Source organism: Epinephelus fuscoguttatus, linkage group LG1, assembly GCF_011397635.1.
Source record: "Epinephelus fuscoguttatus linkage group LG1, E.fuscoguttatus.final_Chr_v1".
NCBI classification, from domain to species: domain Eukaryota; kingdom Metazoa; phylum Chordata; class Actinopteri; order Perciformes; family Serranidae; genus Epinephelus; species Epinephelus fuscoguttatus.
Window position 1 is genome coordinate 42,448,206 of NC_064752.1, and position 13,581 is coordinate 42,461,786.

Below are 13,581 nucleotides of genomic sequence, written 5' to 3' on the forward strand. Positions count from 1 at the left end.
ACTTTAACTTGTGAAAGTTAAAAAACTAATTGGCATCATAGCTTTGTCCACCTGTCACCTCCTCATCTCATCTGTATGAGTCCCTGGACCTCAGCTTGGGAAAAAAATGTGTGCCACTTCTCTAAAAGCATTTGGTTTAACTACTTTTTACACATCCTGATATTGCATTGATCATAAACGTACACTATCTGTCATTTAGGACACTGTTAAATTTGCCAGAACATTTTTTACTGCCAGTTTATACCGTGCACTACGGTAAAACATGGGCGCTACATCTGAGAGCTGCCACTGAAGCTTGTTGGGATAACTCAGTAATTTTCTGGTAAGTGTATATCCTTATGAACTCCATGTTAACTGTGCCGTGTTTAGTGACTGGCACTGAAGTGATTTAAACAGCCCGTTTACACCGCATGCAGCTGAATAAAAGTAGTGTTAGGTAGCGGTCGCCTAACCTGTCAGCTAGCACAGCTGCTGGGTGCTATGTTAGCCAAACGCGAGGAGACCAATCATGTGTTAGCTTTAGTTGACAAGCTAATAGCGAGCCAACCACGAAACAAAACTTCATTTAAAAAACTGTGAAATGAGTGTGGCGTAAAGCTCATCGACAGATACGGCCGTTTCATAGTTAATTACTCAATGTCGACTGATCATTAGGGTCTAGTGTTAAATTCGGAATAGATGTAAGCCAATATAAACTCTGCTATAGACAAAATTTAGACCTTAATGATTTTTTGCACGTTAAGTCCCCAACTTCATCGCTGACGTAGCTCCATGAGATTTTTTCAGCAAATATCTTGTAAACATTGGTAAATCTCTTTTAAACGTGTTTCTGGGTAGATGAGAACTATGCCGAACATAATTCCGGAACAGTAAAGTGAGTAAAATGGGTTTAACAGTGCTTTAAAAGTTACACACGTTTGTCAACAGGTAAGACCTTTTAAAATGTCGAGATTTCCGAATGCAGTTTGGTATGAAAATCTTTCTAAACAAGAGGACGGAAGGAGCGGGTTAAAAGCCTATTTGAAGCCAAAGTAAAACATCTTATATTACTTTCTGCATTAGAAAACGAGTCGTTTAGTTTTACACAAGCTATGTTTACAGTTCTCACTCTCAGTGTAGCACATGTGGGCTGCTGCTGGTGGAGACGTGCTCAGCTACAGCAACACTTAATGGAGTCACCACAAGGTGGCATGCTACAGTCAGTTGGGCTGTCATACAGTCTTGCAGACTAGCGTGCAATGCAACCATACACACTGTAACCAGAGCTTGTGATTCTTCCTGTCATTGATGCTACAGGTCTGTTTTATACATCAGTATTCACAATGATAACTCCGGCGTTTGACCTGAGCCAAGATCCAGAGTACCTGATCCTCAGCATCCGTGTGCCCTACACCAGAACATCAGAGTTTGATCTCTACATCGAAGGAACAGATTTTAAGTTCTATGCCAAGCCTTACTTTCTCAGGTGAGTTAACCAACACACACAATCTGATGCAACTCAGTGAAAACTGTTTGTACCTCTGACACCTAGCTTTGAAAGAGGGAGTGATGAAAGCAGTTAAACATGGGCTCATCATGTAGCACCATCTATCTTATACTTCAATATGCTGTCATTTATTTTCTGACCATTGGTCTCAATGTCAATATAAAATTGACAAGATAAATCAAATAGGGTGTTTGTTATTAGTGACTCTTCATCTGTCTGTGTGTGTGTGTGTGTGTGTGTGTTTTACTTTTATTCATTTATTTATTTATTTATTTATTTTTATTTGTATTTTTTTTTTTTTTTTTTTTTTTTTCAGATTATCTCTTCCTGGAAGAATAGTGGAGGATGGGAGAGAAAAGGCTAAATTTGACATTGATAAAGGTAGGTCACATTAGGAGTGTGCCATATCATCTTGTTCACAGCAATACCTGTATAATTTTTAACATCATATGAAAGATTCATACCATGATACTCACGATATTTCGACTTGTTGACGCATTGTCGCCATACTGTTACCCACGGCAACAACAAACATGGCTGAAAGCAAAACTATTACAGAGTCTGCGGTGGTTTCAAAAAGAGGAGCAGCTTCAGTAGTGTCGAATAAACTGTAGCGTCCTGAGTGTTTTATGAACAGCCCCGGACTTCTCAGACTCTTAAAGCGACTTACCGCTCAGAGGGAACTCATTCAGCGGCTCCTCCGGCAGCAGCACAACATCTGTCCCTCTCCTCTCTTGCCGTGCGCATAATGGGAGTCTGTGTCATCAAGTGATTTTGTCATAAACCTATCACTTACTATGTTGTAAATCTATGTTCCTTAAATGACAATAATTTGTCATATCGTCAAAAATATCGTTATCGCAACAATACCCTGAAATATTGTCATATTGTTTTAGGGCCATATCGCCCTAGGTTACATTATTATGTGATTGTAGATTGTTTTGATGGTTGATTGATCAATTGTTTACGCTATAAAATGTCAAAAAACTGTGAACAGTGCTAATAGTAATTTACCACAGTCCAAAGTGACGTCTTCAGTGTGCTTCTTCTGTCCAACAAACAGTCCAGAACCCAAAGACTCGTTTTTTTATCTTAAATGACAAAGAAAAGCAGGAAACTCTCACATTTAGGAAGCTGAAATCAGCAAATGTTTGACATTTTTGCTTTAAAAATGAGAGAAACAATTCATCGATAATAAAATAAAGTTGCCAATTGATTTTTTTCCCATCGGCTAATTGTTGCAGCTCTAATGTAACGTGCAATTGCGATAAAGCAGCATGAATTGTCATGGGTTGTATGGTTATGTTACATAATAAAATGCCTGTGGGTGCATTTCAGCAAGATAACAAGCAAGCAGCTCAACATACCTTTTTCTTGTTCGATCAGATATGGTTAAGTCGGTGTCTCAGGTTGCTGTGAAGTTGCTGCTGTTGGTCTAAAACTATGATGTGATTACATATCTGAATATCAGCACCCCATGAGTATTGAGCCAGAGAAACAGCTGAGAGGCAAGAGAAAACAAAAATTAAACGTCCTACTGGAGGATCTGATATCTTCCATTCATTTTACTTCATCTGTGTTTTTGTCAACACAATGACTGAAACAAGTAAGAGCAATATTTTTCAGGATGTTTCTAAGTTCTAACTGTTGTTTTTCCCTCTGGTGTTTGTCAAAATGTGCTGACCTTTCTTTCAACAAGGGAAAAACAGTTTTCCAGTATCTTGTTTTTTTCTAAGTTGTACAAATGTTATCTCAGCATACTGAGCTATATTTATTCCAGTTGTCTGCATACTGAACAGGGGTTTAAAAACAGTGTAACCTTTTTTCAGCTTAATTGGAGAGTTTCACAGACAGGATGTGTAAAAACAAAGAGGCACATGCGTATGACATGCAACAACAGTCCCTGGCTGGGATCAAACTGAGGACTTTGCAGTTTAGTGGTTTGTGTCTTTACCACTAGGCCAGGATGCCCCACATTTGTGTAACTTAACTGGGTTTGTTGGCTGCAGTTGAAAAGTCAAAAAAACGTAGTCCAATGTCTTCTCCTAAACACTTTGCCCTGACCTTGATGGAAAACGTAATTAGCTGAAGGAGAGATGTGAAGGACAAGTCATAAGGACTTTAAAAAAAAAAAAGAAAGACATCCAAGTACTAAGAGAAGCCGACTGCACTTACACTAGGTTATTTAATTTTGCAACAGCAGATGTTATTGACGTCGGTCTGCTATGGTAACACTACAAACTTCCGAAGATAGACTAAAAGTGCATCTTCCAGTGTTTCCCACAGGACAGGAATCTATTCGTGGTGGTGTGGTTCATATCACCTCTGATAATGGTTTATTCATTTAAAAACACATTGTGCTCGTTTAGCACACTATTTCATATAGTTTTTATCTGCTGGAGGGTCGCGTAGGGGAGCATAGCGCGACAAAAATAGAAGAGCCGCGTAAAATAGAGAGTTGTCCCGCGGCAGACGGGGGTTGTCGTGCCGCTCCCGTTGCCAGTGGAGCCGCTGTAATTGATTAACAGGTTGGCGAGCTGCTACTGGACTCGCGCTGCAGTTAACACTACTAACAGCGTGAGTTAATGTCTCTGCACATGTTGAGCTTCCAGCTATGTTAATACAGACACAGGCTAATAAAACAGCTAATATAACATGATGAGTTAGAGTTGTTCGGACCACTTTTGGACTTGTTTGCCCACATATTTGTACCGAGAGGTCTTTGGATCCGTTTTGCTACTACGTCTGCTGCTTCTTCTTCTTCTGGTGGACCAGGTGTGTTAAGTGCGTCTTTACGATGCATACCGCCACCTATTGCACCGGAATTGTAACGACAAGCTACATTCACAGACACTGAGTCCCATTATAATGTGTTTATGAGCGAGGTCGAACAGGTAGCGCCAAAAGCAGAAAAATCTATATGTGGCGGAGATAATTTATTCGTGGCGCACCGCCACAGATAAATGAATGTATGGGAAACACTGTCTTCCTTGTATTGGTTTTTATACACCAAATATTCATTCATTCATTTTCCGTAACGCTTATCCTGTTGAGGGTCGCGGGGAGGCTGGAGCCTTTCCCAGCTGACATTGGACGAGAGGCAGGGTACCCCCTTTTTTTATTTTTTTTTTTTAAATAAAACCTGAGTGCTAGGCTTGGGCATTGTTGTTTTTTTTTTTCAAACCTTAGTACCTTCCTTACATTTCACTGGGGTATATGGTATATGATGGTGTATGTATTTATGATGGTACATCCCATGTCTGAAAAACTCGCTTAGCTTCTTAAGTGCAATAAACTCACACAATGTCAAGAAAGGGAATATTCTCACACCTGTTTTCCTTATTGAACAGAATAATACAACCATACACTTTCTGAATTCAAGTTTCTTTCCTTCATCATGAAACAAAGTTAATTCAAACTAGAGTTCTCAGCAGGCCCAAAAATTCAACCCGAAACTGAAATGACCTGAGGGACTTGAAGCCCGAAACCGGCCCGGCCCGACATCATCACATACATCACTGGGTCCGAGCCCGACTGAACCCAAGTGATGCTCCCCGTGTGCGCCTCAGCAGTCTGGCTTCCCTTCCCTGGCTCAAATACAGTATCTTTAATCACTTAAAGTCAACCAATCATTCATGTCCCAAAATAATATTACCAGACAGACAAGCTTCAACGTCAGCGTGGGGGAGAGCAAACATTGTGCATCATGTAGCGCTGCGCTGCTGCATTTAATGAGCCGCAGCCGCTCTCAACACTTTCCCTGCACCTGAACGCTGACTGACTGACTGAACTTCGCTCACACTTCACAGCAGCATATCTTGTTTTAGTATTATTTTTTTTTCGTCAGAACGGAATTCAGCATTCTTTATTTTTATAATTCGTATATTCTTCTTGCTTAATTATTATAGCCCTATTATCATCCCCCTTACACACACACAGCAGAGGATACTTCAACTTCAACTCGAACACTTTATTAAAAACGGTAACTATAACCTTCAAATATGAACAACATAACATTGAATAATGAATGGATTTGGAATAATCTTAACAGACATGCATATTTTCTTCCTCACAGGCTGCTCAGAAGTGAGAACCATGGACAGCAGCATTGTGTGTTAGTGCTGCTGTCACACCCTCACACAGTGCGCTTCTCTGACAGACACAGTTTTTTTTTTTCTTCCGCCCCAATTAACTTACTTAGTCGGCCCAAACCTACCCGACCCGTCGGGCTTATTCGGGTCGGGCTCGGGTTGAAATTGAGAACTCTAATTCAAACTCAACAGACACAAAGTTAAACTCGCCCAAACTGTCTTGGTAAGTCACTGCTGCAACAATCACCAACTCTGGTTTGGCTGGAAAACCTTTAATTCACAGAGTCAGATGAGAAAATGTGTAGTTTTTTTCCTGTGCTGTCTACCTTAGCTGTTGATTGCCAGCTTTTCATCTGTCCTGTAACGTTCTCCCCATCACTCACAGATGCTATTTTTGGCTGCTCAGCTGCCTGTTCCACTGGTAGAGACTGACCTCTTGTGGCGTGTGATGTGCATTACATAAAATACATCCTTAGTACAGCATCTCCATATGCATTTAATAGAAAGAAGAGTGTCTTTATATTTGATGGTATTGCGAATTTTACGTTAGGGATTTTGAAATGCCCTGGTATATCATAATAACATGATACAGCTCACGCCTAATGCACGCTATCTAAATGTAGGCAACACGGTGAAAAATAATACTTCATTACCAAAGTTTGAATTAAAATTAAAAAAGAAACATAGGCTACCAGTCACAAAAGTGAAACAAAATAGATGTTACAATGAGAGTGGTTGCTGATGCTCACTCTGCTGTCCACTCCTATTTATCACATGAATCCCAATAAACATTGTTGTATGGAAATAATTGTTAAATTTATGCAAGATTGGCATATTGTTGTTTTTTGTGAATGGTCAAATGATGTGCCGGTTTAAATGTTGCTGCTGCAAGTAATGGGGACAGCATTATCTCCTCTCTTTTTTGTTAAAGGATGCTCCAGTGTCCCCTATGTTAAAGGAGATAAGAAAGGAAGCATAGAAGCACCTTTCCTTAGCTTATCATGGCTGCCACAGAGATACTTCTTCGACATTTCACTCAGTTAGGAGTCTTCATGAGCAAAAAGGCTATTTGACCGCAGCCTTTGTCTTTATTTGGTCACCTCGTAAAAGATTAACTGATCAGTTTTTTATAGTTAACAATTGGGGTTGACCCGAATACTTGAATGGAATGAGTATTCGGGTCAAGCTTAAGTATCATCTGAATAAAATGTGTCAATATCCACACCTGATCGCAGGGCCTAATGTTTTTATATTATCCTGAAAGCAAAAGGGCTCCTAAGGGCCAGAAGCACCCTCGCTGATGTCATCACTCTGCATAATAATTAGCCATGTGCTTCTGTTTGGGAGCTGTGTAATCAGAGAAAAGGAGCAATGTTCTGTTTGTTTTTAGGATAATACAAAAACTTTAGGTAGTAAGAAGAACCCATGATCACACACACAAACATGACACTGTTTAAACTGAATATTTCAAATAGAAATAAAAAATCAATCAAAAAGAAAGCCGTGTTAAGTATGAAAACTCTAGTTTGTGCATTTGACTTTCTGCTTCTTAATAGTGCATGCATGTGTCGTGTTTATATTTTGATTCACTTTAGTTTATTCATTCGCTTTATAAAACGCTTGTTCTCTAAATGAATAGTTCTCTGACTCTTGTGGTCAAAGACATTGATCTGAAGCTCAGTTACACAGATGATGTAGTAGGTTGAACAGATAGTGATGATGGTGTACTCTCTCATCCCTATTAACAGTGATATCACATCAGTGAGATGGAGTTAATTGCTGAGCGAGACCAACCATCATGCTTGCTGAAATACATACAGCACAAATAGTTACAACAGTGCTTTTCATTAGGTCAAGGACTTGAAGGATGTAAGTCAAAGTGGACTGCAACATGGTGTGTGATTTGTGTGTGGCATGTTTCGGGTTTGTAGTTGGTGAAAAGACAAAAAACACAATACAGGGTGAAAATTAAAATGTAGTTGTTGCAGTTGGAAACTTTACACATCCTGGTCCTTATAGAAACAGATTTGCGTGGTATTGATGACCAGTCACTCTCTTACAAGGCACTGGCTGAAACATGGTTCTCGTTGCAGGCAGTGATTGATCCCCGGGGTGTCTTTAGTTTGTACTTCAGTCAATCAGCCGGGGTAAATTAACCTACTGATCGTGTTTTATTTCATCCCATTTAAAGGGCCACTGGAGCCATCTGTAATGTCATAATGATTACAGCCTGCAGGCTGCCTGTAATATCTCAATCACAGTGACAGGGAGCTCATGTAGGATTTCTTTAAGTATATAACAAGCAAATGAAACGTTATAATGAGTATTGGGGTGACGTTCGCTGCTGTGTGTACGCTACTGTCTGTACGGTACTGTCTGTCACTCTGATGCGCCTTTGATTTCTGTTGTACATAATCGGTTCTAATGAAGTTGTCTTTATGGGGACATCTGCCTTATGGACTCTGACACCTCGTTGCCCGTCTGTCAGCATGGCCCCAGTTAACTCGCTGTGTCTAAATAAGCCTGCAACATCTGCTAATAAAGCCTCGCTAATGAGTGTCCTTGTTTAGACTTATAATGAGCAATCATTAAGATCCCTCTCTCAGGCTCTCCATTCTGCAAGGCCTGCAACTCAAGCAATTAGTCAGCTCCCATCGTAAAGCACATCTAAGCTTTAACACTTGGGTGCATTGAAATTTTATGAGGTCTTTTAGGCGACTGTCAGATTATCTCTGTGGTGTGACCAAATTGGCCTTATTCATCCATGGTGTATTGCCTATTTAGTTTTAATAACAGTTGGTAAAGTAACCACTTAATGGCCCTCGTTTGTTATGAATAGATACTTTCAAGTTGAAATGAATGACCGTACAAAAAGCAATCAATTATAGTTTGTTTTTGCTTTTTGTCTGTGATCAGTTGTGTGTTTGTCCATCTTCTCCTCTCACATGTTGTCAGGCATCAATGTAAAATCTTCTTTTCTGACATATATCGTCTATCAGTTTGTAGCATAGTCATTTCTTTCTTATCGTAGTATGAATATTATAATTAATATGTGATTAATGCTGTTATGGGAAAAAATCTGAAGTCAATTGTTAGGTTGAAAGAATTGCCTGTTTTTGTGATCAATTCCTCTTGTCAATAAAAATTGACAGTTTCTACAAAATCTCAAAACAAAATATAACTTCTCGTATTATATTAATAGAAGCTTAATTTATTTTGTCCAGTCGCTAGTCACAAAACTAGTATTCAGTTCCTATTGTTTTAAAATGAGCTAAGTCAGGCGCATGCTGTCATTTAAGACGCTGCCATCACCAACTCATTGGTACAGTTACATGAGTTCCTTAAGGGGAGACATCTGAGGTCAAAACATTGTTTTCTCATGCACTGGTCAATTTTGAGATTTGGAGCTATTTTGCTTCCATAATATGTCCTCTGTCAGACTAGTAGAAATAAAATGTCCAAAATGCACATTAAGGTTCATTTTAATTCAGATTTGTGCTCTGGTAATTTATGCAAAAAGTGCATAATTAATAGGTTGATGCCTCATTTGCATATTTAAACATAATATTTCAGAAAACTTGTAATGCAAAAAATAATTGTCTTAATGGCAGTAATCAGCTGGGGAAATTTATGGTGATATCTGGTAGTTAAAAGTTTCGACCCAATTCGCCTTTAGTGTTTTAGTTTTTGTCAAAAAATGTATGGAGTTTTACAAAACATCTGTTTTTTTACTCTGAGCCAGAAATCTTCACATCAGAACTAACATAACCAAACTTTAGAGCTTAGATCGGGCCCAAAAAATCCAGCCCGACCCGGCCTGAGCCCGTGCACGTTATGTCCGGGACCGGCCCGGCCCGTCCAATTAACTGTAATTATGGGCCCGAGCCCGATTTAAACCCGACATTTTTCAATAAGTTGGCTGCTATAATTAAGAGTATTAAACCACAAGTCTTGTTATTTGAATGACAGAAATATAAGATCTTAATGAATGGCGCAACACGGAAGCATGATTATGTAATAAAACAGGTGTTTATTTTAGGATCCAGGTGGTGAAGGGCTGTGCACGCACAATGTTGCAACATTGTAACTAAGTTTGTTGTAACTTTATGTGTCATACAAAGTGTGGTTTAATTTTATTTTTTATAATACTGTAGCGTCCACCAGGACATGTGGAAAGGATGACGCAGTTATTCGGCAATTAATCACTGTTTATTACTCAACAGTACAGGTTACTGTTGGCCGTAACCACGCCAAAACAACCAATAAACAACAACTTAGCTATAACTCCATCTGTGCACTCCTGCTCTCTCCTCCAGCTCGCTCATACACACACCAGCACGCGCACTCACACAGCCCTCCTCATCCCCGTCACACTCGCACCCCGCACCTCATTCAATCCCAAACATGCCATGAACTCACAGAACATTGACATTATAACAGAACATTTACTGCAGGGTCGCTACAATATGTAGCCTGTAACATTATCAAATCATAGCTTAGCGGGCAGAGAATCTAAGCTCTACCAAACGTTCCAGTTTTTCCTATCTATATTCTGAAGGTTTTTACATAGGGATTGGTTTATGTATCATTTATAGCCTGATTTATATACAGTAGTATTCCTAATAACATGGCAAACAATGATTTTTTTAACAGCTATTGACAGTATGTTTTGATTTATGGAGTGGTAAAAGGAGATGTCCAAATCTCCCTCTGGAAAACCAAAATTAAACAAAAATGTTCAGATTTCTGCTCTGGCGATATATGCAAATTACTGCATATTTAATCAGACAGCACTTTATTTGTATATTTAAACATAACATTTAAAAGTCTTTTAATAAAAAAATGATTGTCTTAATGTAAGTCATCAGCTGGGGAAGTTTCATGGTGATATCTGTTAGTTAAAACTTAAACTCTCTGTCAACTGGTTTGTCGTTTCAATACTAGAAATCATAGACGTCTGAATTATGTGGAGTGATGTCACTGAAAACGAGCTCTGTAATGGTTAAAAAGCGTCCCTTGCTTCATGCCCTGTCTCGCCAGGTCTCGTCACTGTTTGGGTCCCCAAGGAAACAGCTGGAGAACACTTTGAAGGACTTCAGATGCTGACAAGTCTCCTCGCCCCAAAAGGCTCCCGTTCAGCAAAACCACTGATAGAGGACTTAAGCACAGGTAGGTCAAATCTGTACAGCAGATTAATTAGATTTAAATAATAATTCAATTAAGCTAGCACTTTCAATAACTTCTTCACATTTCCAAAGGATGCAGTGAAGGGGCGGTAGATGATGAAGATGAAGAAGAATTTGACTGGCAGGTGGAGCAGGAGGTGTACAAGGAGAGCTCTGAGGAGGAGCTGAGCGCCCTGCAGAAATATGGCTTTGGCAACCAGAGGTCAGGAGTGTTTGCAAGGTTACAGGTGAGGTTAAAGATCCGGATTATCACCTCATCAGTGAAGTCTGTACATCTGTTCTAAATATAATCAGAAAAAGTTGCTAAAAAGAATCATACAAAAAGTTAAGGTGACATTGCAAATTTTTTTGTTGGGAATTTCCTGACAGGAGGAACTGAGCGATGTGATTGATGTCAAGAACCCAGAGGGAACGACAGCAGCAGAGAGGAGGCAGGCACGGCTGGACGCAGAGGCATCTGCTTTTTCTCCTGACCATTACCTGTGAGTTTATCAAAGTGAAAACCTCTGACTTCCTAAAACATCACTTATCGTTCGGTGCTGTCTGCTAATGTCAACGTGTTGTTTCAGGGCTGATCTGTTTGAAGATGATGAGATCAAGGGGCTGTTGAAGTTTAGGCCGTGGTGGGCGAAGCTGAGTCCCTCTACAGAGCAGGAGGGAGAAGCTGGTAAGGTCATCCCTTTAAAAAGTTTTGAAAAATGTGATCTACAGACCTTTAAACTGATTTGTGCTGCTCAGATCAATCTAATATTTAGCTGCTTTCAAAAAACAGTAACACAAATTTTCTTCTTTTTAATAAAATGTTTCCAGCGAACAGAGTTTTTACAATAAACACATCAAAGATAAGATAAAGATTCTATATAAAAACCAGACAAAATGAAGTCTGTGTTTGCAGTGTGATGCGTTATACATGAGAATCATTTGAGCAGTTAAAAGGAACCAACAAAGTAGTGACCAAAGGCTACCAGAAGGTGGCGTAAAGTTTCAAACATTGAGAGGGCAATCATGCATTGTTTGAAGTTATTTGACCAAATTAAAACACTCTTGTTTACCATTTCCACTACACCCAGCAGGACTATTCCAAAACTTCCATTGGCATTATTGTTACTTGAAATAGTTTATATGCAGAGCTCCAAACGGGAATCTGTTGGCAGGGATTTCATGCCTGCAAGGCACTCACATTGTTCTCTGACAATATATTAATCCCCAAAGGACACATGAGTCTTTTCACTGGCCTTTTCTAGAAGGAAGGTCAGCGAGAAAGCAACAGAGCTGCACTCCCTGCCAAAGTGCCTCAGGGCTCTTCAACAGGAAAAACACTTCCCATTATGAGAGATTGAACTTGGACCTTCCCTAATCACTACATCTCTCTGCTGCATGCTGACCAATTTTAACAAGAACATCTGCTGAGTTAAAATGTGACAACTTCCCCCAAAAAAGGCGAGTTTCTCTACCTTCCTGCATCTTCAGTGTCTTTTTTTTTTCTAAAGTCAGGGTTTCTTTTTGCAATCAGTTCCCATCCATTTCAAATCAACGGCTCATTTGCTTAGATTGAGACGTGCTGCTTGTTGGCTGCAGCCTCCCAGCCTCATTTCTCCATTCAGCCTCTTGCACAGGAGCGATGGTTCACGAAGCCTCGGCACTGCAAGAGACTATTTAATTGTACCATTCGGCTCCTCTAACAGCCTGCTAATTCCCGCACTTCCACTGTTTAAGCAGGCACGTGGCTCATAGCCACAGCTTATGTGTAGTGCATGGGTGTTGTACTCTTGAGAGAGGATTTAGATTAAACAGATAGCATTATCACAGGAAGGAGTGCTGCTGGTTGCATTTTCCACCAGCGTGAAGGGGCCCCGTCGCTGATGAGCAGCCATCAGTCAGCAGTGCAAAGGCCATTAGCCACAGCCTGAAGTTTAGCCTCCAATGAATATTACTGCTCTCTGTAGCCCGGCTGGCTCCCTCGCCTAATTCTGCATTCTAAGACAGAGTGCCTCAGTTGGGAGCCCAGGCGTAGATAAATGGGCCAAATTAAACTTAATGGCTTGATTGACAGGTCGAATAGCATTAGCCTCAGCTGAGTGTGAAGAACGGCATCGGTCAGGAGATTTAAGCGGCTCGCCAGCAAATCTGGAAAGCATGCTCATGATTTTAACTGTTTGTCGTATACTTAAAATGGTGACTACTGCTCCTCCATGTGGGTCTTTAGACTTTCTACCTCCTTTCCTTTCTGCTAAGTCTGATATATATGTCACCTGACAGATGGATGTGGACACAAGTGCTAATGAAGTAGAAACTGGCCCCTCTGTGCTCTCCAGTGTCAGGGCCAACACACTGACAGGCCACAGCTGTCCACTGCAGGCCTGCATTCACACACGGGTCCAGGCTAAATGATCCTGACAGCTCAGTCTCTCTCTACCTGCTGCACTTTGTTATGGCTGGGTTTAGAAGTCTGACCTTTGACCGAGTCAGATGGTGCCACTACACAGAGCTTACACTTTGAGCAGACTGACTCATTAAAGCTGTAGTTGGTAACTTTTAAATAACTTTTTGTCATGTATGCTGAAACTGTCACTAAATCCATACAGTAGTACTTAAGACAGATGATCTGTGGAAAAATAATCATATTCCTCCTCCTCCTTGTAGTGCATCTGATGGCATTTCCATCAGAATCCACTGCACCTTCAGCTGTTTCCTTAGGGAGTAAGGAAGAGTAACAAGACCTGGTGAGACAGGGCAAGGGATGTTTTTGACCTTTACACCTGTAACCTTTGTTTTTAACCTTAACAGAACCCCATATAATTTGTTTTTTAATAGGCTG

The 13,581-nt window shown here is 40.2% G+C and overlaps 1 protein-coding gene across 1 annotated transcript in view; it reads left to right on the forward strand.

The window, feature by feature from the left end:
* Positions 1-249: 249 nt before the first annotated feature.
* Positions 250-13,581, forward strand: part of shq1 (SHQ1, H/ACA ribonucleoprotein assembly factor) — a 51,448-nt gene continuing 38,116 nt past the window's right edge. The window contains exons 1-7 of the mRNA XM_049584480.1: positions 250-322; positions 1,297-1,465; positions 1,803-1,867; positions 10,618-10,746; positions 10,836-10,990; positions 11,133-11,245; positions 11,333-11,430. Coding sequence (XP_049440437.1) covers positions 1,323-1,465; positions 1,803-1,867; positions 10,618-10,746; positions 10,836-10,990; positions 11,133-11,245; positions 11,333-11,430 — 703 coding nt within the window. The 5' untranslated portion in view covers positions 250-322; positions 1,297-1,322. The remainder of the gene's footprint in view (positions 323-1,296; positions 1,466-1,802; positions 1,868-10,617; positions 10,747-10,835; positions 10,991-11,132; positions 11,246-11,332; positions 11,431-13,581) is intronic.